Source organism: Anomaloglossus baeobatrachus, chromosome 1, assembly GCF_048569485.1.
Source record: "Anomaloglossus baeobatrachus isolate aAnoBae1 chromosome 1, aAnoBae1.hap1, whole genome shotgun sequence".
NCBI lineage: Eukaryota > Metazoa > Chordata > Amphibia > Anura > Aromobatidae > Anomaloglossus > Anomaloglossus baeobatrachus.
Genome location: NC_134353.1, coordinates 35,586,038 through 35,608,977, shown reverse-complemented (window position 1 = coordinate 35,608,977; position 22,940 = coordinate 35,586,038). Strand labels below are relative to the sequence as shown.

Sequence of the window (22,940 nt, the reverse complement as noted above, 5' to 3'; positions counted from 1 at the left end):
CCCAGTATACGAGATACACCTTGACGCTGGCGGTTGGTCTCACATAATACTGATCTTTTTTTATACACTACGTGGCTCAATTTTTTTATTTATTTCCTTAGCAGTAATGTATGTCCAAGTTCATATATATGTCTGTATACCTTAGAGTTTCAGAGTGCAGCTGTTTATTGCATCTTCGTTATGCACCTGTTCACACTTTTCTGATTTTTAATCTCCTAGTAGTAGGTTTCTGCTCGCCAATAAAATTGTATGCTGTTCAGCCCAGGTAGAGGCATCATTAGGTAAGGACTCAGCATATGAGATACGCCTTGACGTTGGCAGCTGGGCTCACATAAAACTGGCATTTTTTTTTTACACACTACATGTCCTCAATTTTTACATTTATTTCCTTACCAATGATATATATTTAAGTTCCTATATTCAATGTCTATATACCTTAGCGTCTCCGAGTGCAGCTGTTTATTTGTTAGTGTATGTCATGTTTGGCATGCACCTGTTAACACTTGTCTGTCAGGAAGTGCTGTCAATTTTGGATTATGGGGTCATGCCATCTTCAGGTGATTTTTAATTTCCTCGTAGTAGTTTCCTGCCCAGCCCATAAAATTGTCAGCTGTTCAGTCCAGGTAGAGCCATCATTAGTTGGTGACCCAGTATACGAGATACGCCTTGACGCTGGCTGCTGGGCTCACATGAAACTATTGGATTTCTGTCTCAAACCGCAGGCGACTCACATACCATAGACTTCATTGCAAAGAGCAAGCGACTTGTCTTCACAGAGGTCTAAAAAGGTCTGGAATTTCTACTTCGCCTCAAATGTCACCGTGTAGCCCCAGTCGAGCACTTTCCTTCACTGAGCTTGGAGGCAACCGTGCTCCGAATATACAAACATTTTACCCAAAATTCATCTTTTGCCGTTTTTGTTTTATAAGAGACTTTTCAATTTTGCCTTGTTGTATATTTTTTTTTTTTTTGCAAAATTAAGGAGGATTGAGGAAATTTGCACTTTTTTTTCCACCATTATTTGCACCTTTTGGAACACAAACTTGTATGATACTTTAAAATGTCGCACGTTAGTCTGCAGTCCAGGGTAATTGAGCAAAATATTTTTTTTTTCGCAATATTTCAAAAAGTGATGATGAGTTAGCCTAAAATATTTAGGTAACAAAATGAGAATAGGTAACGCTAACTTTAAGAAAAAAATGTCAAAAATAAAAAACGACATTAGAGGGGAGAGGTTTCTGCTGCAGGCAGTTGTCGTACAGGCAGATAAAGGGCAGTGAGTAGGAGGGATGACCTGGCAGAGATGGCAGACACCTCTCGCATTCCTTACCTGATTGATGATGCAGTGACCAATGCAATAATCGGGAGTTTTAAAGAAAATTGTCACTTCACAGACAATTTTTTTTTTTTTACATAAATGCATGGATTTTGGACTAAAATTATTTTTTTCATTTGTGTTTCATTAAAAAGAAAAATAACTTTTTGGCTTTTAAATGAGGCTTCCTTTCACATTTCTGGCTGCAAAATGAGCTAACTGAGAATCTGTCAGTAAGCTCATTCTCATTGTGAGTACAAAACTCTTTTATCTGACCTCTTTGCTGATTTGTGGCCTTAGACCACAACAAAGTTGAGCTCAACTTTGATTTGGTCGTGTGTTTATAAATTGGAGTTCAGAAAAGACCTATAAAAGAGAACCAGCTCACTGAAGGATTCTCAGTTAACTCCTTCTACAATCAGAACCTGTAAAAGCCAAATGGTGTAAAATTTTGAAACAAGGAAACAAAAATAAAAAAGAAAAAAAATTACATCAGTATTTTAAGGAAACTTTTATTTTCCAGCAGCTCTCACACATCAGTGGGTTTATCGTCATTAATATTCATACTTGAGGCCATGTATATGATCGTGCACCCCCCAACCGGCAATTTCTGCTGGTTTTCCACTTTGACACTCCATATCACAGCCCATTTACACACTCCCTACTGGCATCGCCCACTATGATCCATAGCTGTGAGACGTGGCTTCCACTGTGGAGGAAATTAACGGGATTTTGATGCCAGACATACGTCAATCAGATGCAATCTACAAAGGGACCCGATGATAAGACCTATACAGTGTGTCCACCCATATCCTGTTCACCGCCATTAACTTGAGAACGGCGGCAGCTATAGGCATAGAAGTGGTGTCTAGGTATAGTAAAGTATCTATAATGAAACCACCTATAGCGCCACCTGGTGGAAAACAACGGAGTTAGCATTTTTATCTCAAAAACGGAACGAGATAGAGAAAAAAAGTGAAGTACAAAGTTGTAGGGCATCATCAATTCAATACGGATCGACACCTTGCCTACAGAAATGCTATGATTAGAATATGTAAAACTCACAAGGCTGCGGACGTGAAGCGATACCTCATGGAGATCTTCCTACAAGTCATTGGGTATGGTGGCTGTGTGGAGTGGCCTCCAAGCTCACCTGACCTGACCCCATTGGACTTCTTTCTGTGAGGTCACATCAAACAGCAGGTGTATCCGACCCCTCCACCAACATTGCAGGACCTACGACGACGTATCACAGATGCTTGTGCAAACGTGTCACCTACCATATTGCACAGCGTGCAGCAAGATACAGTATGCTGTGCAGAGGCCAGATGTGCATTGCAGCTGACAGGGGCCACTGTGAGCATCAAAGTTACATGAGCACCATATGCGTGACCAGCATTCAATGTTTTGGGGGGGTCATGGGTTTCATATCATAGCATTTCTGTATGCAAGGTGTCGATTCGTATTGAATTGATGATGCCCTACAACTTTTTAATTCACTTTTTTTCTCTATCTCGTTCCGCTTTCGAGATAAAAATGCTAACTCCGTTGTTGTCCACCAGGTGGCGCTATAGGTGGTTTCATTGCCTAGCACATTGATTCTTTACTATACCTAGACACCACTTCTATGCTTATAGCTGCCGCCGTTCTCAAGTTACTGGCGGTGGACAGGATATGGGTGGACACACTGTATATGGACCAGGACACTTCATAAGGTATATTCTTTTGAGGTTTTCTACCCTGAAGTCGTATCCATTCTGTCATTTTGGGTTTTAAATGACATGACAATGTCCATTGTGGCGGCGTTGGGCGTCACTTTCACAGCTATTTTAATAATGGAGCCAGCGGCGCCCGTGAAGACCTTCCCCTCCCAGATCTTGTTTTTGGTAAGCTGAAGTTCCGCCTTCACGGGACCAATGACGAGGACCTTACAAGCACCGGGAATCTTCACTCTAAATGTCTCCCAACTTTCCACGGGAAGGAGTCCAACTCGTGGCTGGAGTAAGGCGCAGCCGTGGCCCCACGCCGTGTACACTTTCGGGAAGGGCAGTAAGCTCCTTTTGGAGTAGCAGTCAATGACGTAGTCACAAGCATGTGAAAACTCCCGAGCTTCTTGGCCATCTTGACGTCTAGTAAAAATGCTGAGTTTGTAACGTCCCGACTCTGGAAGATGGACGGTCAAGCTGATCTTCCGGTCCAGATGGGTAAGGAAGCAATGTCTGTCCAGAGAGCACAAGCTGTTCACCAATTTACCATTTTCTAAAAGAGGATATAACTCCAAGTCCCACAAGGTATGGAAGGTGATGTTACACTTCCCGGTGGTTGTCCCTATGATAGGAGATGTGTGGCTCGGATTGGTGAGACCTTGACGTCTTGAGTTGCTTCCGGGTCCACAGTGGACGCTCAGATTGGGCGGGAAGAGTTCATTGTGGTTTATCGGGGTCTTACATTTGATTAGAACATTAGCTGCATTCTGAAAGTTTTCGGTTTCCAGGTCTTTGACAAACACGGACAATATGTAGTATCCATGGAACGGCAGGAGAAGGCAACATCCAAGCTGGTTGTCCTCCATCTGTGAGACCAGACATTTTTTACTGAAAACCTCCGACATCTCTGGGTGGGCTAGTTGGAAGGTTGCCACCAGGGGTCTGGACGTGTTAAATGTAACCTTGAGTGAGCTGGAGTCCGCTATGATGAGATCCTCACCAGAATTGTGACCAATGACCCCAAGATCTTCACCAGAGTTGTAGCCCATGACCCCAAAGTTTTTGGCTTTGTGATTTAGCCCCCAGAAGTGATATGGATTTTCAGGCAACTTTAGAGAAGTTTGTGGCTGAGGACAATCAATTTGATAGGAGCAAACCCATTTGTATGGATATTCGGCATTAACAGGCCGGGCAAATATCATCAGCTCGTACTGTCCATGCGAAGGGGGGAAAATTCGTAGGGTCATGAGGGTCTCTTGGATGCTCAGTATCCCGAAGGTCTTTTCTACCAAAGTTCTGCTGTTATCAAAGAGCTGGAAAATCTTATAACTATATTCCCTTGCGAGTGAACAGCCGAGTGATATTTTGACTTCGCCATTTTCTGTATCGAAAGAAAACAACAATCGATTAAAAATTGGGTCAAACCAATGAAAATCTTCACTAATTGTGTCATATTGACACCGGAGTGTTACTTTCTCGTAATGTAAGAGGGGTGGACTTTGGTTATCGCTTTCCTACCCATGAAGACACCAATTGCATCAATGTGGACTACAGGGACAGAAGTAGTTAAGTGTTGGGACTAGCCCACCCTGGGAGGGGTCAGCTGAAAGGGAAAGTGACGGTTCATTCTGGAAGGAGTCAGAGAAGGCCTAGTGGGGATACGTGACAGATGTATTTTATTTGTCGTGCTGAGGGTCGCATACAGTGGGTGGTTTGTGGCAATGGAAAACAAGAGACTTTTAGCGAGAGAACTTAAACCTCGAGTGTGGCTGGAGACACAAGGTGTGAACAGTGTTGTAACTAGAGACCGATCCTCGAAGGGAGTGGAACCAGACAACAGGAGCAGGAGAACAGAACCCTAGCAGCCAGGCCCTTTTAACTGTGAAAATACAGAGTTAACCTCATCTGGCGTCTAGAGTCAATCAGGTAATTCACGTAGTGTTTCGGGGCGTCCAGCGTCAATCAGGTAATTCTCATAGTGTGGCGGGGTGTCCAGAGTCAATTAGGTAATTCACGTAGTGTTTCGGGGTGTCCAGAGTCAATCAGGTAATTCACATAGTGTGCCGGGGTGTCCAGAGTCAATTAGGTAATTCATGTAGTGTGCCGGGGTGTCCAGAGTCAATCAGGTTATTCACATAGTGTGCCGGTGTGTCCAGAGTCAATTAGGTAATTCATGTAGTGTGCCGGGGTGTCCAGAGTCAATCAGGTTATTCACATAGTGTGCCGGTGTGTCCAGAGTCAAGCAGGTAATTCACGTAGTGTGACGGGGCATCTAGAGTCAATCAGGTAATTCACGTGTTGTGTCGGGGTGTCCAGAGTCACTCCGGAAATTTACGAAGTGTGCCAGGGCGTCCAGAGTCAATCAGGTAATTCACGTAGTGTGCCGGTGTGTCCAGAGTCACTCCGGAAATTTACGAAGTGTGCCAGGGCGTCCAGAGTCAATCAGGTAATTCACGTAGTGTGCCGGGACATCCATAGTCAATCAGGTAATTCACGTAGTGTGCCAGGACGTCCAGAGTCAATCAGGTAATTCATGTAGTGTGCCAGGTCGTCCAGAGTCAATCAGGTAATTCATGTAGTGTGCCAGGATGTCCAGAGTCAATCAGGTAATTCATGTAGTGTGCCAGGACGTCCAGAGTCAGTCAGGTAATTCATGTAGTGTGCCAGGACGTCCAGAGTCAGTCAGGTAATTCATGTAGTGTGCCAGGTCGTCCAGAGTCAATCAGGTAATTCATGTAGTGTGCCAGGATGTCCAGAGTCAATCAGGTAATTCATGTAGTGTGCCAGGACGTCCAGAGTCAATCAGGTAATTCACGTAGTGTGCCAGGACGTCCAGAGTCAATCAGGTAACTTATGTAGAGTGCCAGGTCGTCCAGAGTCAGACAGGTAATTCACTTAGTGTGTCGGGGTGTCCAGAATCAGGTAATTCACGAAGTGTGCCAGGTCATCCAGAGTCAATCAGGTAATTCACGTAGTGTGCCAGGACGTCCAGAGTCAGTCAGGTAATTCACGTAGTGTTTCAAGGTGTCCAGTGTCAGTCAGGTAATTCATATAGTGTGCCGTGACGTCCAGAGTCAGGTAATTCACGTAGTGTGCCGGTGTGTCCAGAGTCAATCAGGTAATTCACGTAGTGTGTCTGATTGTCCAGAGTCAGCCAGGTAATTCACGTAGTGTGCCGGTGTGTCCAGAGTCAATCAGGTAATTCACGTAGTGTGTCTGATTGTCCAGTCATGTAATTCTCGTAGTGTGCCGGAGCATCTAGTGTCAGTCAGGTAATTCACGTAGTGTGCAGGGGCGTCCAGAGTCAGTCAGGTAATTCATATAGTGTGCCGGTGTGTCCAGAGTCAATCAGGTAATTCACGTAGTGTGTCTGATTGTCCAGTCATGTAATTCTCGTAGTGTGCCGGAGCATCTAGTGTCAGTCAGGTAATTCACGTAGTGTGCAGGGGCGTCCAGAGTCAGTCAGGTAATTCATATAGTGTGCCGGTGTGACCAGTCAGGTAATTCACATAGTGTGCATGGGCGTCCAGTGTCAGTCAGGTAATTTTATGTACTGTGCCAAGGTGTCCAGAGTCAATCAGGTAATTCACGTAGTGTGCCGTGACGTCCAGAGTCGGGTAATTCACGTAGTGTGCCGGTGTGTCCAGAGTCAATCAGGTAATTCATGTAGTGTGTCTGATTGTCCAGTCAGGTAATTCTCGTAGTGTGCCGGAGCATCTAGTGTCAGTCAGGTAATTCACGTAATGTGCAGGGGCGTCCAGAGTCAGTCAGGTAATTCATATAGTGTGCCAGGATGTCCAGAGTCACTCAGGTAATTCATGTAGTGTGTCTGATTGTCCAGTCAGGTAATTCACGTAGTGTGCCGGGGCGTCCAGAGTCAGTCAGGTAATTCATGTAGTGTGCCGTGACGTCCAGAGTCGGGTAATTCACGTAGTGTGCAGGGGCGTCCAGAGTCAGTCAGGTAATTCATGTAGTGTGTCTGATTGTCCAGTCATGTAATTCTCGTAGTGTGCCGGAGCATCTAGTGTCAGTCCGGTATTTCACGTAGTGTGCCAAGGTGTCCAGAGTCAGTCAGGTAATTCTCGTAGTGTGCCGGAGCATCTAGTGTCAGTCAGGTAATTCACGTAGTGTGCAGGGGCGTCCAGAGTCAGTCAGGTAATTCATGTAGTGTGTCTGATTGTCCAGTCATGTAATTCTCGTAGTGTGCCGGAGCATCTAGTGTCAGTCCGGTATTTCACGTAGTGTGCCAAGGTGTCCAGAGTCAGTCAGGTAATTCTCGTAGTGTGCCGGAGCATCTAGTGTCAGTCAGGTAATTCTCGTAGTGTGCCGGGGCGTCCAGAGTCAGTCAGGTAATTCTCGTAGTGTGCCGGGGCGTCCAGAGTCAGTCAGGTAATTTTATGTACTGTGCCAAGGCGTCCAGAGTCAGTCAGGTAATTCATGTAGTGTGTCTGATTGTCCAGTCAGGTAATTCTCGTAGTGTGCCGGAGTATCTAGTGTCAGTCAGGTAATTCACGTAGTGTGCAGGGGCGTCCAGAGTCAGTCAGGTAATTTTATGTACTGTGCCAAGGTGTCCAGAGTCAGTCAGGTAATTCACGTAGTGTGCCACTCTACAGTACCACCCCTTGCACCTTTGGGGGCAGAACTAGATGAGGATAAGTTTTTCAGTATTTAATTTCAATAATGAGTGTTTCCATTCGCTTTCAGCAAGCAGAGTTCTGGAACCGACGAGGACTCATTGCAAAATATTTAAGAGGATTCTTATAATAGGGATTACATCCATGCAGATTTTCCGAGGTCTCCCATTGGCATGCACAATAATATAAAGCGATGGGCAGGTTGGCATAATAATGGGCAGAGCTGATCCTGGCATCAGACGGCGCCCGTGGCGGTTTTGTTCTCGCTGGCATTCATCGTCCCTGGGTGAGGGTGTTCAGCAGAGATAAGGAAAACAACGACTGACCCAGATCCAGCCGCTGCCAAGAAAGTGTCTGCGGTTATAGCCTGGAAATCCATTAATAAGCAAATCATAAAGGCCGCGTAAATCCAGATTTTTTGCAGGGAGCATTCGGGATCTCTGTTATTACTTTTATTCTGTATACAACGTCTTGGGCTGAATCCATTAAGGATGGGGGGGGGTCAAAGGTAAGCAATAATAGTGATTGATCTTTGTTGTCTAAGGGGTTAATGCTGAATATATACTGTATACTGGTCTACGGTAATTTAAGGGTTAATGCTTTCTATGCTTTATGACCCGAAGTGAGTTGGGGGCAGAATGTAATATTTCTGATAATCTAGAATGATCTATAGGTAACACATAAGTACAGTATGCTATGCAACAAGACACATTACAGGGTTAAAATGTATATTCCCTGTTGTTTTAGGGTGGTTTATGAATTAATATACAGTGTGTCCACCCATATCCTGTCCACCGCCATTCACTTGAGAACGGCGGCAGCTATAGGCATAGAAGTGGTGTCTAGGTATAGTAAAGTAGCCATGCGCTACGCAATGAAACCACCTATAGCGCCACCTGGTGGAAAACAACGGAGTTAGCATTTTTATCTCGAAAACGGAACGAGATAGAGAAAAAAAGTGAATTACAAAGTTGAAGGGCATCATCAATTCAATACGAATCGACACCTTGCACACAGAAATGCTATGATATGAAACCCATGACCCCCCCAAAACATTGAATGCTGGTCACTCATATGGCGCTCATTTAACTTTGATGCTCAAAGTGTCCCCCGTCAGCTGCAATGCACATCTGGCCTCTGCACAGCATACTGTATCTTGCTGCACGTTGTGCAATATGGTAGGTGACACGTTTGCACAAGCATCTGTGATACGTCGTCGTAGGTCCTGCAATGTTGGTGGAGGGGTCGCATACACCTGCTGTTTGATGTGACCTCACAGAAAGAAGTCCAGTGGGGTCAGGTCAGGTGAGCGTGGAGGCCACTCCACACAGCCACCATACCCAATGACTTGTAGGAAGGGCTCCATGAGGTATCGCTTCACGTCCGCAGCCTTGTGCGTTTTACACGTTCTAATCATAGCATTTCTGTATGCAAGGTGTGGATTTGTATTGAATTGATGATGCCCTACAACTTTGTAATTCATTTTTTTCTCTATCTCGTTCCGTTTTTGAGATAAAAATGCTAACTCCGTTGTTTTCCACCAGGTGGCGCTATAGGTGGTTTCATTGCGTAGCGCATGGCTACTTTACTATACCTAGACACCACTTCTATGCCTATAGCTGCCGCCGTTCTCAGGTTAATGGCAGTGTACAAGATATGGGTGGACACACTGTATAGTATATAATCCCATATGGTGTGGTGTGAATGATATATAAAAAGTAATATCACTTGTGGTTAGGGGCAGTGAGAAGAACTAGAGAATATGTAAGCACTCAGCATCTATTGAGCATGGTGACTTAGGTGTCCTGGTGTCCAGTGTGGAGGGGGTATAGAAAGGTGACCTGATGTCTGCTGACAAAGACATATAAGAAGCTGTACAAATCTGTAGTGGGAAACGGATTTTGGACCTTGTGTCCAAGGAAGAAAAGATAAAGGAAGTTGACATGGTGTTTAGTGAGGAAAGCGTATGGGTCCTGGTGTCTAGTGACAGAGACATAGACAGATGACTTGGTATTTACTGTGGAGAGGTACAGGAACATGTCCTGGTGTCCAGTGGAAAGGGGTATTGGAAGATGAGCTGGTGTCTGGTGGAAGAGGGTCTGGGAAGGTGACCTTGCACTCACTAGATAGGGGTAGAGGAAGATGACCTGGTGTCCATTGTGGAGAGGGTGGAGGAAGGTGGCGATGTCCAGTGTGGAGGGGGTAGAGAAAGGTAGTGATGTCCAGTGTGGAGGAGGTAGATGAAGGTGACGATGTCCAGTGGGGGGGGCGGAGGTGGGGGTGTAGAGGAAGGTGACCTGGTGACTAGTGTGGAGGGGGTTGAGGAAGGTGACCTGGTGACTAGTGTGGAGGGGGTTGAGGAAGGTGACCTGGTGACTAGTGTGGAGGGGATTGATGAAGGTGACCTGGTGACTAGTGTGGAGGGGGTTGAGGAAGGTGACCTGGTGACTAGTGTGGAGGGGGTTGAGGAAGGTGACCTGGTGACTAGTGTGGAGGGGGTTGAGGAAGGTGACCTGGTGACTAGTGTGGAGGGGGTTGAGGAAGGTGACCTGGTGACTAGTGTGGAAGGGGTTGAGGAAGGTGACCTGGTGACTAGTGTGGAAGGGGTTGAGGAAGGTGACCTGGTGACTAGTGTGGAGGGGGTTGAGGAAGGTGACCTGGTGTCCAGTGTGGAGTGGTATAGGGAGTTGTTGACCTGGTGTCCAGTGTGGAGGGGGTAGAGGAATGTCACCTGGTGTCCAGTGTGGCGGGAGTAGAGGAAGGTGACCTGGTGTCCAGTGTGGAGGGGGTAGAGGAAGGTGACCTGGTGTCCAGTGTGGAGGGGGTACAAGGAGGTGACTTTGTGTCCAGTGTGGAGGGGGTAGAGGAATGTGACCTGGTGTCCAGTGTGGAGGGGGTAGAGGAAGGTGACCTGGTGTCCAGTGTGGAGGGAGTAGAGGAATGTGACCTGGTGTCCAGTGTGGAGGGGGTAGAGGAAGGTGACCTGGTGTCCAGTGTGGCGGGAGTAGAGGAAGGTGACCTGGTGTCCAGTGTGGCGGGAGTAGAGGAAGGTGACCTGGTGTCCAGTGTGGAGGGGGTTGAGGAAGGTGACCTGGTGACTAGTGTGGAGGGGGTTGAGGAAGGTGACCTGGTGTCCAGTGTGGAGTGGTATAGGGAGTTGTTGACCTGGTGTCCAGTGTGGAGGGAGTAGAGGAATGTGACCTGGTGTCCAGTGTGACGGGAGTAGAGGAAGGTGACCTGGTTTCCAGTGTGGAGGGGGTAGAGGAAGGTGACCTGGTGTCCAGTGTGGAGGGGGTAGAGGAATTTGACCTGGTGTCCAGTGTGGCGGGAGTAGAGGAAGGTGACCTGGTGTCCAGTGTGGAGGGGGTAGAGGAAGGTGACCTGGTGTCCAGTGTGGAGGGGGTAGAGGAAGGTGACCTGGTGTCCAGTGTGGCGGGAGTAGAGGAAGGTGACCTGGTGTCCAGTGTGGAGGGGGTACAGGGAGGTGACTTGGTGTCCAGTGTGGCGGGAGTAGAGGAAGGTGACCTGGTGTCCAGTGTGGAGGGGGTAGAGGAAGGTGACCTGGTGTCCAGTGTGGCGGGAGTAGAGGAAGGTGACCTGGTGTCCAGTGTGGAGGGGGTAGAGGAAGGTGACCTGGTGTCCAGTGTGGAGGGGGTAGAGGAAGGTGACCTGGTGTCCAGTGTGGCGGGAGTAGAGGAAGGTGACCTGGTGTCCAGTGTGGAGGGGGTAGAGGAAGGTGACCTGGTGTCCAGTGTGCAGGGGGGGTGACCTGGTGTCCAGTGTGGAGGGGGTAGAGGAAGGTGACCTGGTGTCCAGTGTGCAGGGGGGGTGACCTGGTGTCCAGTGTGGAGGGGGTAGAGGAAGGTGACCTGGTGTCCAGTGGGGAGGGGGGTAGATACGGCCCTCAGCACTGCAGGGATATTCAGAATATTTTGTACCACATAAAATAACAATAATAATACAATAAAATATTCTATTTCAATGTAAAGTGCAGCCTTCCAATATTTACACTCTAACAATTATCTCTTCAAAACAATTTCTGTCGAGATCTCTGCAAAACTGTGAAAATAATCCTTTAATGCCTATGCACCGCATCACAGAAATAATTGGAGCTCCTGCTTTGCTGGTATCCGCTTCTACAAAGGCCTCATAAAGCTTAGGGTAAAACAATGCTCAGAAATCTCATCCTCGGCAAGAACAAAAAAAAAAATCTCAAAATGCTGCAGATTCTCCCTCCTATGGAAGCCACATGGAGCGGCAGGAGCCCCGAGAACAGAAAATGTGTCCTGTATGTTAATGCTCTAAGATAGTGTCTGGTAAGGGATCTATAGGGTGGTTTTGGGTGGTCAAATTAAGTCCAGATCCTCCTGCTTCATGGATACACAAGGCATAAGAACAGTAGGGAAGGTGGAGCAGTAACAACAATGTATATTTATATTAACTGGGTTGCAAACTCTATAGATGCTATAAAAAGTAGTAAGTATGTAATATACACCCATCTGGAGAAGGTGTCATGAGAAGCAGGTAGAGTGAGCTCCACCTATGATTATATCAACCAGCAAGGTATAAGTGGTGAGCAAATGCCCCTGAACTCAGACACAATACATTTTCAAATCTTGTCTTCCACCAATAAGCAAATATTCTTCTATGATGTTTTAAAAGCTCCACCCCCGAGGAACCTGAACTCCAAATGATCTCTACCTGCAAGGAGCCCTGAGCCCACAAATGATTGTGTGCTTAAAGTAAGCAACATGCTGTATTTTTAGGTTATAAAATCCCAAAAAGGTGGAATTTTGAAAGCTTTTCCTTCGCATAAGACAAAATATTGTTGTTTCGTTTCTTTTTCTAAGCTCCACCCCCAAGGAGTCCTGAGACCAAAGCATGGTTGTTTATCTTAAAAATAAGCAAGACTATTTTTTCTGTGGGAGGAATTGAAAATGTGACCTTATCCCAAGAAAAAGAGAAGGCTCAAAAAGGCTCTTTCACACAAAATCATATACTGTTCTTTTTTGTAAGCTCCACCCCTGAGGAACCCAAGCAACAAATGACCTCCATCCCCAAAGACCCTTGAGCCCACAAATTATTATGTATCCTGAAAGTAAGCAACATTTTCCAGGCTATAAACTGTGCCCTTAATCTAAAAAAGGGGAATTTTGAAAGCTTTTTTCCTTGGATGAGACAACATATTGTTCTTTCATTTCTTTTTCTAAGCTCCACCCCCAAGAAGTCCAGAAACCAAAGCATGGTTGTGTTTCTCAAAGATAAGCAAGACTTTTAGTCTGTGGAAGGGATTAGAAATGTGCCCTTATCCCGAGAAAAAGAGAAGGGTCAAAGTTTTTCTTTTACACAGGAGCATTTTATTTTTGCATGCTCCACCCCTGAGGAACCCAAGCAGCAAATGAGCTCCACCCCCAAGGACCCATGAGCCCACAAATGATTATGTATCCTGAAACTAAGTACAATTTTTGAGGTTAGAAAATGTGCCCTTAATCCAAAAAAAGGGGAATTTTAACAGCTGTTCTTTATTTTTCTAAGCCACACCCCCAAGGAATCTTGAAACAAATCATGGTTTTGTATCTTAAAGATAAGCAAGAATTTTTTTCCTATGGGAGGGATTGAAAATGTGCCCTTATACCAAGAAAAAGAGAAGGGTCAAAGTTTTTCTTTCACACAAGCGTAAGAGAAGGGTCAAAGTTTTTCTTTCACACAAGCGTATAGTGGTCCTTTTTTTGTAAGCTCCGCCCCTGAGGATCTTTTAAAAGCATAAATAATGGATTTACATAAATGTGCACTACCTAAAATAGTGGAAATCTATGGAAATCTCTCATGTAATGCTACTGGAATTATTTGGTTATTGCTGATGCCCTGAAAACCCATCAGGTGCTGTTTATGGCAGTCAGTTGGGTACATCAGACTGTAGAAAATGGCCAAAATTTGCCTATTGACTTTCCCGGCACCATTTCTGATATTAGGGAAATTCATAATTTTTCGAGAAGCGTTAACTTGCCTTATTAATCTTATATAATTTTCTCCTTCCTTGATCTTACACAATTTTAACAAGTAACGATTGGATTTTGCGGTTGTACCTGTTGTAAGGTGGAAAACCTTTGGAGAGATGATGAAAAGCTGAAGTCTAAAGAACTCCGAGGTCTTGAAGATTTTCTCTTCGAAATCTTCAAAAGAAACTATTGAGTCAAGCAGCTGCCAAGTCGGGTCATCGGGCCAATGAGTTTCTATGAAATCCTCGGGATCGGTGAGGAAGAAAAAGTCTTCGTATCTGTTAAAAGCAAGAATTATCAGTTAACCCTTCCTTGGGCCTTAAAGGGATGAAGCACACCATATTGGCCCCCTATGCAGTTTGTTTGTCCCCCTGATGTTACTGGAATTATCTTTACTGGTTTTCTCCCCAACTTCAAAAAGTTAGGAAAACTTCCTTCCCAGGCGCTGGTCTACTATATTTAGTAGACCAGCGCCTATAGGTTGTATAGAATTACAATGGGCATTGTTATTGCTGCCAGCCCACCCTAACATACAGAAGACCCCTACTGATGCATTTGAATCAAGTGGTCCAAATCATAAAGGAAACCATACAATGTATGTATATCCCACGTACCATCAGATCTACTAAGCTTGTCATCTGCCATGGTCATACCACGTTATTAGGAGGAATATTCCTCTGAATAAAACTGTGCCGCACTAAACATCACCCTGTACCCCCGATATACAGTGTGTAGTAGTATTACCAGAATATAGGATCCAAACATGCCACACAGTGTCTAAATAGCTTTGCAATACAGTGTTGTCACCATGTTGTACTACCACCTATATAGCAATGCCATATTGTGCTATCACCTTACTATGCTACTGCTATACAGTGCTGAAATAATACTGCACTACATAGTGCTATAACATACACCACCATTCTGCATAAAAATAATATCATCAACCGACCATAGTACCACCATACAGTGCTAGCCTCCTACTATAATACCGCCATACCGTGCTATCCCCTTACTATACTACCACCATGCAGTGCTATGCTATCCCCTTTCCAAACTACCAAAATACAGCGCTATCCCCCTACTATACTACCAACCTTACAGCGCCCATACACCGCCATAGCGTGCTATCCTACTGCACTATGAGCAGGGTGGTCCTTTACGTTATTTCCCCCGCGCTGTCTTCACTATGGTGCATGATGTGATCTAACCTTGGTATAAATGTTCCCTCCTGGAGGTCCACGGTCCCGGCCCCCCAGCAGGCGTCCAGGAGGTGCCACTGTCCCGCCAGCTGCACCGCGTTCCACATGTGGTTGGACTTCGTCCTGTGGAAACTGACGCGGTCACAGGACTCCGCTCCACGGCTGAAGCCACAAACCTCTCTGCAGGCGATTCCGGTCTCCCTGTGTGATAGAATATTCATAATGGTATGTTAGGCGAGAAATCTGCAGCTTCAGACCATGTTCACACGAAGAAAAGTGAATGCGATTTTCTGAAAACTCCCGCACCCTGTATGGAAAGACAACATTTTTGGTACCTTTATTTTTCGCAATACTTGCACACTGTCCTATACAGATGAAATCAGAAGCTTCCCTCCTCTCTCTATACAGACACATCTGCAGGTTTTTCACTCTGCTCTCTATACAGACACATCTGCAGGTTTTTCACTCTGCTCTCTATACAGACACATCTGCAGGTTTTTCACTCTGCTCTCTATACAGACACATCTGCAGGTTTTCCCCTCTGCTCTCTATACAGACACATCTGCAGGTTTTCCCCTCTGCTCTCTATACAGACACATCTGCAGGTTTTTCCCTCCGCTCTCTATACAGACACATCTGCAGGTTTTTCCCTCCTCTCTCTATACAGACACATCTGCAGGTTTTTCCCTCCGCTCTCTATACAGACACATCTGCAGGTTTTTCCCTCCTCTCTCTATACAGACACATCTGCAGGTTTTTCCCTCCGCTCTCTATACAGACACATCTGCAGGTTTTTCCCTCCTCTCTCTATACAGACACATCTGCAGGTTTTTCCCTCTGCTCTCTATACAGACACATCTGCAGGTTTTTCCCTCCGCTCTCTATACAGACACATCTGCAGGTTTTTCCCTCCGCTCTCTTTACAGACACATCTGCAGGTTTTTCCCCCCTCTCTCTATACAGACACATCTGCATGTTTTTCCCTCCGCTCTCTATAAAGACACATCTGCAGGTTTATAGAGAGCGGAGGGAAACTAAGGGTTTCAACTGTATTTATAATACTGTACATCTCTTCTATGATCACCATAGCTGCACACTGTACCGTATGTATAATACCGCACCTTTCTTTAATGGTCGCCATACCAGCACATTGTTAGGATGTGTAGTACTGCACATTTCTATGGATGCTCTTCTTCCACATTGTACTTGATATATTAGAGCATACATTTTTTCCTCTATGGTCGCCATACCTGCACATTGTACGCTATGTATTATACTGCACTTTCTATGGACGCCATACCTGCACATTGTACGCTATGTATTATACTGCACTTTCTATGGTCGCCATACCTGCACATTGTACTGTATGTATTATACCGCACTTTCCTCTATGGTCGCCATACCTGCACATTGTACCGTATGTATTATACCGCACTTTCCTCTATGGCCGCCATACCTGCACATTGTACCGTATGTATTATACCGCACTTTCCTCTATGGCCGCCATACCTGCACATTGTACCGTATGTATTATACCGCACTTTCCTCTATGGTCGCCATACCTGCACATTGTACCGTATGTATTATACTGCACTTTCTATGGCCGCCATACCTGCACATTGTACCGTATGTATTATACCGCACTTTCTATGGCCGCCATACCTACACATTGTACCGTATGTATTATACCGCACTTTCTATGGTCGCCATACCTGCACATTGTACCGTATGTATTATACTGCACTTTCTATGGCCGCCATACCTGCACATTGTACCGTATATATTATACTGCACTTTCCTCTATGGTCGCCATACCTGCACATTGTACCGTATGTATTATACCGCACTTTCCTCTATGGCCGCCATACCTGCACATTGTACCGTATGTATTATACCGCACTTTCCTCTATGGCCGCCATACCTGCACATTGTACCGTATGTATTATACCGCACTTTCCTCTATGGTCGCCATACCTGCACATTGTACCGTATGTATTATACTGCACTTTCTATGGCCGCCATACCTGCACATTGTACCGTATGTATTATACCGCACTTTCTATGGCCGCCATACCTACACATTGTACCGTATGTATTATACCGCACTTTCTATGGTCGCCATACCTGCACATTGTACCGTATGTATTATACTGCACTTTCTATGGCCGCCATACCTGCACATTGTACCGTATATATTATACTGCACTTTCCTCTATGGTCGCCATACCTGCACATTGTACCGTATGTATTATACCGCACTTTCCTCTATGGCCGCCATACCTGCACATTGTACCGTATGTATTATACCGCACTTTCCTCTATGGCCGCCATACCTGCACATTGTACCGTATGTATTATACCGCACTTTCCTCTATGGTCGCCATACCTGCACATTGTACCGTATGTATTATACTGCACTTTCTATGGCCGCCATACCTGCACATTGTACCGTATGTATTATACCGCACTTTCTATGGCCGCCATACCTACACATTGTACCGTATGTATTATACCGCACTTTCTATGGTCGCCATACCTGCACATTGTACCGTATGTATTATACTGCACTTTCTATGGCCGCCATACCTGCACATTGTACCGTATATATTATACTGCACTTTCCTCTATGGTCGCCATACCTGCACATTGTACCGTATGTATTATACCGCACTTTCCTCTATGGCCGCCATACCTGCACATTGTACCGTATGTATTATACCGCACTTTCTATGGCCGCCATACCTACACATTGTACCGTATGTATTATACCGCACTTTCTATGGTCGCCATACCTGCACATTGTACCGTATGTATTATACTGCACTTTCTATGGCCGCCATACCTGCACATTGTACCGTATATATTATACTGCACTTTCCTCTATGGTCGCCATACCTGCACATTGTACCGTATGTATTATACCGCACTTTCCTCTATGGCCGCCATACCTGCACATTGTACCGTATGTATTATACCGCACTTTCTATGGTCGCCATACCTGCACATTGTACGATATGTATTATACTGCACTTTCTATGGACGCCATACCTGCACATTGTACCGTATGTATTATACTGCACTTTCCTCTATGGTCGCCATACCTGCACATTGTACTGTATGTATTATACTGCACTTTCCTCTATGGTCGCCATACCTGCACATTGTACTGTATGTATTATACCGCACTTTCTATGGTCGCCATACCTGCACATTGTACCGTATGTATTATACCGCACTTTCCTCCATTGTCGCCATACCTGCACATTGTACCGTATGTATTATACTGCACTTTCTATGGCTGCCATACCTGCACATTGTACCGTATGTATTATACCGCACTTTCCTCTATGGTCGCCATACCTGCACATTGTACTGTATGTATTATACCGCACTTTCCTCTATGGTCGCCATACCTGCACATTGTACCGTATGTATTATACCGCACTTTCCTCTATGGTCGCCATACCTGCACATTGTACCGTATATATTATACTGCACTTTCCTCTATGGTCGCCATACCTGCACATTGTACCGTATGTATTATACCGCACTTTCCTCCATTGTCGCCATACCTGCACATTGTACTGTATGTATTATACTGCACTTTCTATGGCCGACATACCTGCACATTGTACTGTATGTATTATACCACACTTTTTCTATGGTCGCCATACCTGCACATTGTATGGTATGTATTATACCTCACTTTCCTCTATGGTCGCTGTCGCGGGTGGGGAGGACGCCACTGCGCTGCGCTCGCTAACGCTTGGGTCCGGCGCTGCTGCGACTGCTGCTCGGTGGCTCGAGCGGCGCTCCTCGCCCGTGAGTGAAAGGGGTGGTTTGTTTGGGGATTTAGTCCGTGACGCCACCCACGGGTTGTGGTGAAGATGGGCACCACCGCTGTTGGTGACGGGGATCCCGGGAGCGATGGTAGGGAGCAGCTGGGATGTTGTTTTCCCCCTCCGTGGATAGGGGTCGGTGGTACTTGTTTGACTACGATGGATTACCAACGGTAGTCCACTTCCCAGTGTATGGGTACCGGAGGAGCCCGTTTGCCCGCAGGCGCTGGCCCTTGGGTCTCTAGCCTTAGGCGGTAGCTGTTACCCTCACGGTGTGGGCGGTTGCCTTCTATCGGGACTTTTGCTGTTAGGAAACTCCTGGGATTCCGGTCACACTCGGATTTGACTATTGTCGGCAGCTCCAAGCCTGGTCGGGGTCCGATGGCCCTGCCTGTGTGTGCTGGCTTCACTTCGCTCCCCGGGCGGTACCGGCGGGCCGTCGCCCGTCCCCGGTCCTACGGTTCCGCGTTGATTCACCACTCCTGCAGACGGCCACCACCGTCTGCCAACCTTGCTGTCAGTGCCTGGGCCACAAACCCAGACACCCAAGTGTTTACTCCTCACACTTCAACCTCTAACTTCCAACTGTCACTTTTCCCGCCTCCAGGCCTGTGAACTCCTCCGTGGGCAGGGCCAACCGCTTGGCTCCGCCCCACCTGGTGTGGACATCAGACCCTGGAGGGAGGCAACAAGGATTTTGTGTTTGGCTAATGTTACTGTCTAGTGGGGGTGGGGTGTTTGCGTGTTATCTGTGACAACCTGGCTAGGCCAGGGCGCCACATTCCCCCTTGGTGAAATGCAGACTGTCCGCGGGCTGCCCGTCCATCACCGGTTTTATTTTTTTTCTTCAAAACTGTAAAAACATAAATAACATGTAAACATTTCAATCATAAGCATACTTGTTAGGTCACTTCAAACGTTGCACATATAAACATTTTAATACAGACGGACGGACGGATGTCTTCCGCTCTCCCACCCAAGCAACTTAGCCCTGATGCTGCCCCTAAGAAGTGGGCAGTACCCCTTGACCCCAGTCCAGGTTCAGGCTGCCCGAGCGGGAACGGGTACGGTAACTCGCACCCGACTGTCACTTCAGGGGACCCCACGTCCAAGGGGCACCCCTGACCCCCTGGAGGATGGCCACCGGTCCTGGTGGTGGCCGGGCCCCAGCCTGCTCTGCTGCGGGCCCTTCCTCCCATCTGCCTCTCCGGAGGCGGCAACGGTATCCATCCCACAAAACTATTTACAAGACCACAAGTTCGTGGGTGGCCTGCAAGTTCTCGGCCGTGTTCATGAGTAGTTCCTCATGTGGGTGGTAAAGGCACACAGAGTCCCTCCGGGGACAACTTGCCGGCAACGGCCGGGTTAATCACTGACGACAATCAGATGAAATGCGGTTGATTTTGATCCATTCTTTGAACTGCTGAGGGTCCCAACGGGGGACAACTTTATGCAACGCCGGACCGCTGCCACTACTTGAGGTCACCGCCGCCTCTTACTTCCTCCGGATCCGCTTTGGGACTGTACGGCGGAAGAGGTAACCGGGGCTGCTCGAGGTTTTCATGGCTCACCCTTCTTTGGACATCCAGGGCGAACCAGCCTCTCTCTCCCAGGTGGCAGGTATAGGTGACCAACTAGCCCGCACAGAGGTCATGCTCCGAATGGCCCAGGGGCAGCTGGCTGTGCACGTCCCGACGGGAGAAGAACGCTTCGACCCCCAGGCAGGGCTCATGAATAAACCCCCATCCTCGCCGGGGGTAGAACTGCTGGACTTGACCTTCAAAGATCGGGCCCCGAGCTTCAGGAGAGGCCCTCCGGACAGCGTCCTTTGCTTCTACAGTACAGGCCAGGATCGCAGCCTTCTCCCGGGCCTCTGCCTGTCGTCCCATCAGGTTTGGCCGCCGCTTCCAACATGGCGGCTCCTCTAGCGCGGGGGTTGGGCCCAGCAGGTACCCCCCGATGCGGGCCACGACCGGCACCTTCTGGGTAGGGGGCTACCGCTGTGTCGCGGCCTGCTCTGCTGCCTTGCAGCGGCAACCCTCCGCAGCCTCAGCCGAGGCCGGGAGCTGGGAGCGGTCAGCGTCACTTTCTGGGTTTGATGCGGGCTATCTTCTACCTCGATACTGGCCGGGAGGACTACCGGGGCCTCTTCGGGTGCGGCCGCTTCCGGGACGGACGACTCCCTTTGGGGAGCAGGCACCCTCCAGGGGAGCAGTGTCGGTGCGGGCCGGGCAAGCTGTAATTCACAGGCAGCACCTGCAGTTGGATCTTCGCAGGCGGGAGCGATGTCATCGGTTGCCGGGTTCGGGGACAGCGGGCCGACCAGCGGGGTGGTTCCGACCAATACGGGCAGCGGGGAACACAGCTGGCTGAGCGATGGCAGACCAGGCCCCTCGGCCGCAGCGACCGGTCCCTCTGGGACACAGGGGCGTGGATCACTCACCCGCTCCTCCGACTCTGCTTTCGCCTCACGGGCCTGCACGGTCATCACAACTTCCACCATTCCAGCCCCCCATTCTTGCACCAGGAGCTGGAGCCGGGTCTGCAGCCTGCGGCTTAACTGCGCCACCCGAGCCTCCACCCATGCCGCTGTTCCGGGGCGTGGGTCTGCTGTACGGAGCGGACATCCTGCTTGCTCGGCCTCCAGGAACGGGATATGTATTTCAGGGTCCTGGCGTCCCCGCTTCTCATGCCCTCGGCTACATTAGGCAGACTCACACCCGCCCCCCCTTGGTTCTCTTCGGCACTTCCGTTTGTTTGGGGCGGGGCTTCGCTTTCGCGCCTTCCCTGCTCGGAGAAGACACTCAAGCGGGAGATTTTCGCGCCAAAGATGGTGGCGCTTCAAAATTTTCGGCCGGACACCGCCGGCGGGGACTGCAAGGCGAACTTCTACTGGTAAGTAGATCGGTCCAATCCTGTTCACAGCGCCAAGTTGTTGCGGGCGGGGAGGACGCCACTGCGCAGCGCTCGCTAACGCTCGGGTCCGGCGCTGCTGCGGCTGCTGCTCGGTGGCTCGAGCTGTGGGCCGGATCCGGGGACTCGAGCGGCGCTCCTCGCCTGTGAGTGAAAGGGGTGGTTGGTTTGAGGGATTTAGTCCGTGACGCCACCCACGGGTTGTGGTGAAGATGGGCACCACCGCTGCTGGTGACGGGGATCCCGGGAGCGATGGTAGGGAGCAGCTGGGATGTTGTTTTCCCCCTCTGTAGGTAGGGGTCGGTGGTCCCGGGGCCCGGTGGTGAGACGGGGAGGCAGGGTTGGTGAGCTGCAGGGTTGCAGGGGCAGCGCGGCGCGGTGCCGGATGGCACGGGCGTACTCACTCAGCAAGAGATGCACAAAGTCCTCGGTAAACCAAACGGCTGGATGGACGGGTCCCGCAGCCGGCTGCTGTGTTTCTCCCCGGACAGGTGATGGCGGCTGTCTCTCCCTGCACCTTTGTGTACTTGTTTGACTACGATGGATTTCCAACGGTAGTCCGCTCCCCGGTGTATGGGTGCCGGAGGAGCCCGTTTGCCCGCAGGCGCTGGCCTTTGGGTCTCTAGCCTTAGGCGGTAGCTGTTACCCTCATGGTGTGGGCGGTTGCCTTCTATCGGGACTTTTGCTGTTAAGAAACCCCTGGGGTTCCGGTCATACTCGGATTTGACTATTGTCGGCGGCTCCAAGCCTGGTCGGGGTCCGATGGCCCTGCCTGTGTGTGCTGGCTTCACTTCGCTCGCCGGTCGGTACCGGCGGGCCGTCGCCCGTCCCCGGTCCTACGGTTCTGCGTTGATTCACTATTCCTGCAGATGGCCACCACCGCCTGCCAACCTTGCTGTCAGTGCCTGGGCCACAAACCCAGACACCCAAGTGTTTACTCCTCACACTTCAACCTCTAACTTCCAACTGTCACTTTTCCTGCCTCCAGGCCTGTGAACTCCTCGGCGGGTGGGGCCAACTGCTTGGCTCCGCCCCACCTGGTGTGGACATCAGACCCTGGAGGGAGGCAACAAGGATTTTGTGTTTGGCTAATGTTACTGTCTAGTGGGGGTGGGGGTGTGTGTTATCTGTGACGACCTGGCTAGGCCAGGGCGCCACAGTCGCCATACCTGCATATCGTACTGTATGTATTATACCGCACTTTTTCTATGGTCACCATACCTGCACATTGTACTGTATGTATTATACCGCACTTTCCTCTGTGGTCGCCATACCTGCACATTGTACTGTATGTATTATACCGCACTTTCCTCTGTGGTCGCCATACCTGCA

The 22,940-nt window shown here is 48.3% G+C and overlaps 1 protein-coding gene across 1 annotated transcript in view; it reads right to left on the bottom strand.

Moving 5' to 3' along the window:
- Positions 1 to 2,964: 2,964 nt before the first annotated feature.
- The window catches only part of LOC142274791 (kyphoscoliosis peptidase-like), a 37,357-nt gene continuing 17,381 nt past the window's right edge, over positions 2,965 to 22,940 (bottom strand). The window contains exons 5-7 of the mRNA XM_075332569.1: positions 14,866 to 15,057; positions 13,742 to 13,932; positions 2,965 to 4,402 (exon numbers count right to left, since the gene is read on the bottom strand). Of these exons, the coding sequence (XP_075188684.1) occupies positions 3,051 to 4,402; positions 13,742 to 13,932; positions 14,866 to 15,057 (1,735 nt within the window). The 3' untranslated portion in view covers positions 2,965 to 3,050. The remainder of the gene's footprint in view (positions 4,403 to 13,741; positions 13,933 to 14,865; positions 15,058 to 22,940) is intronic.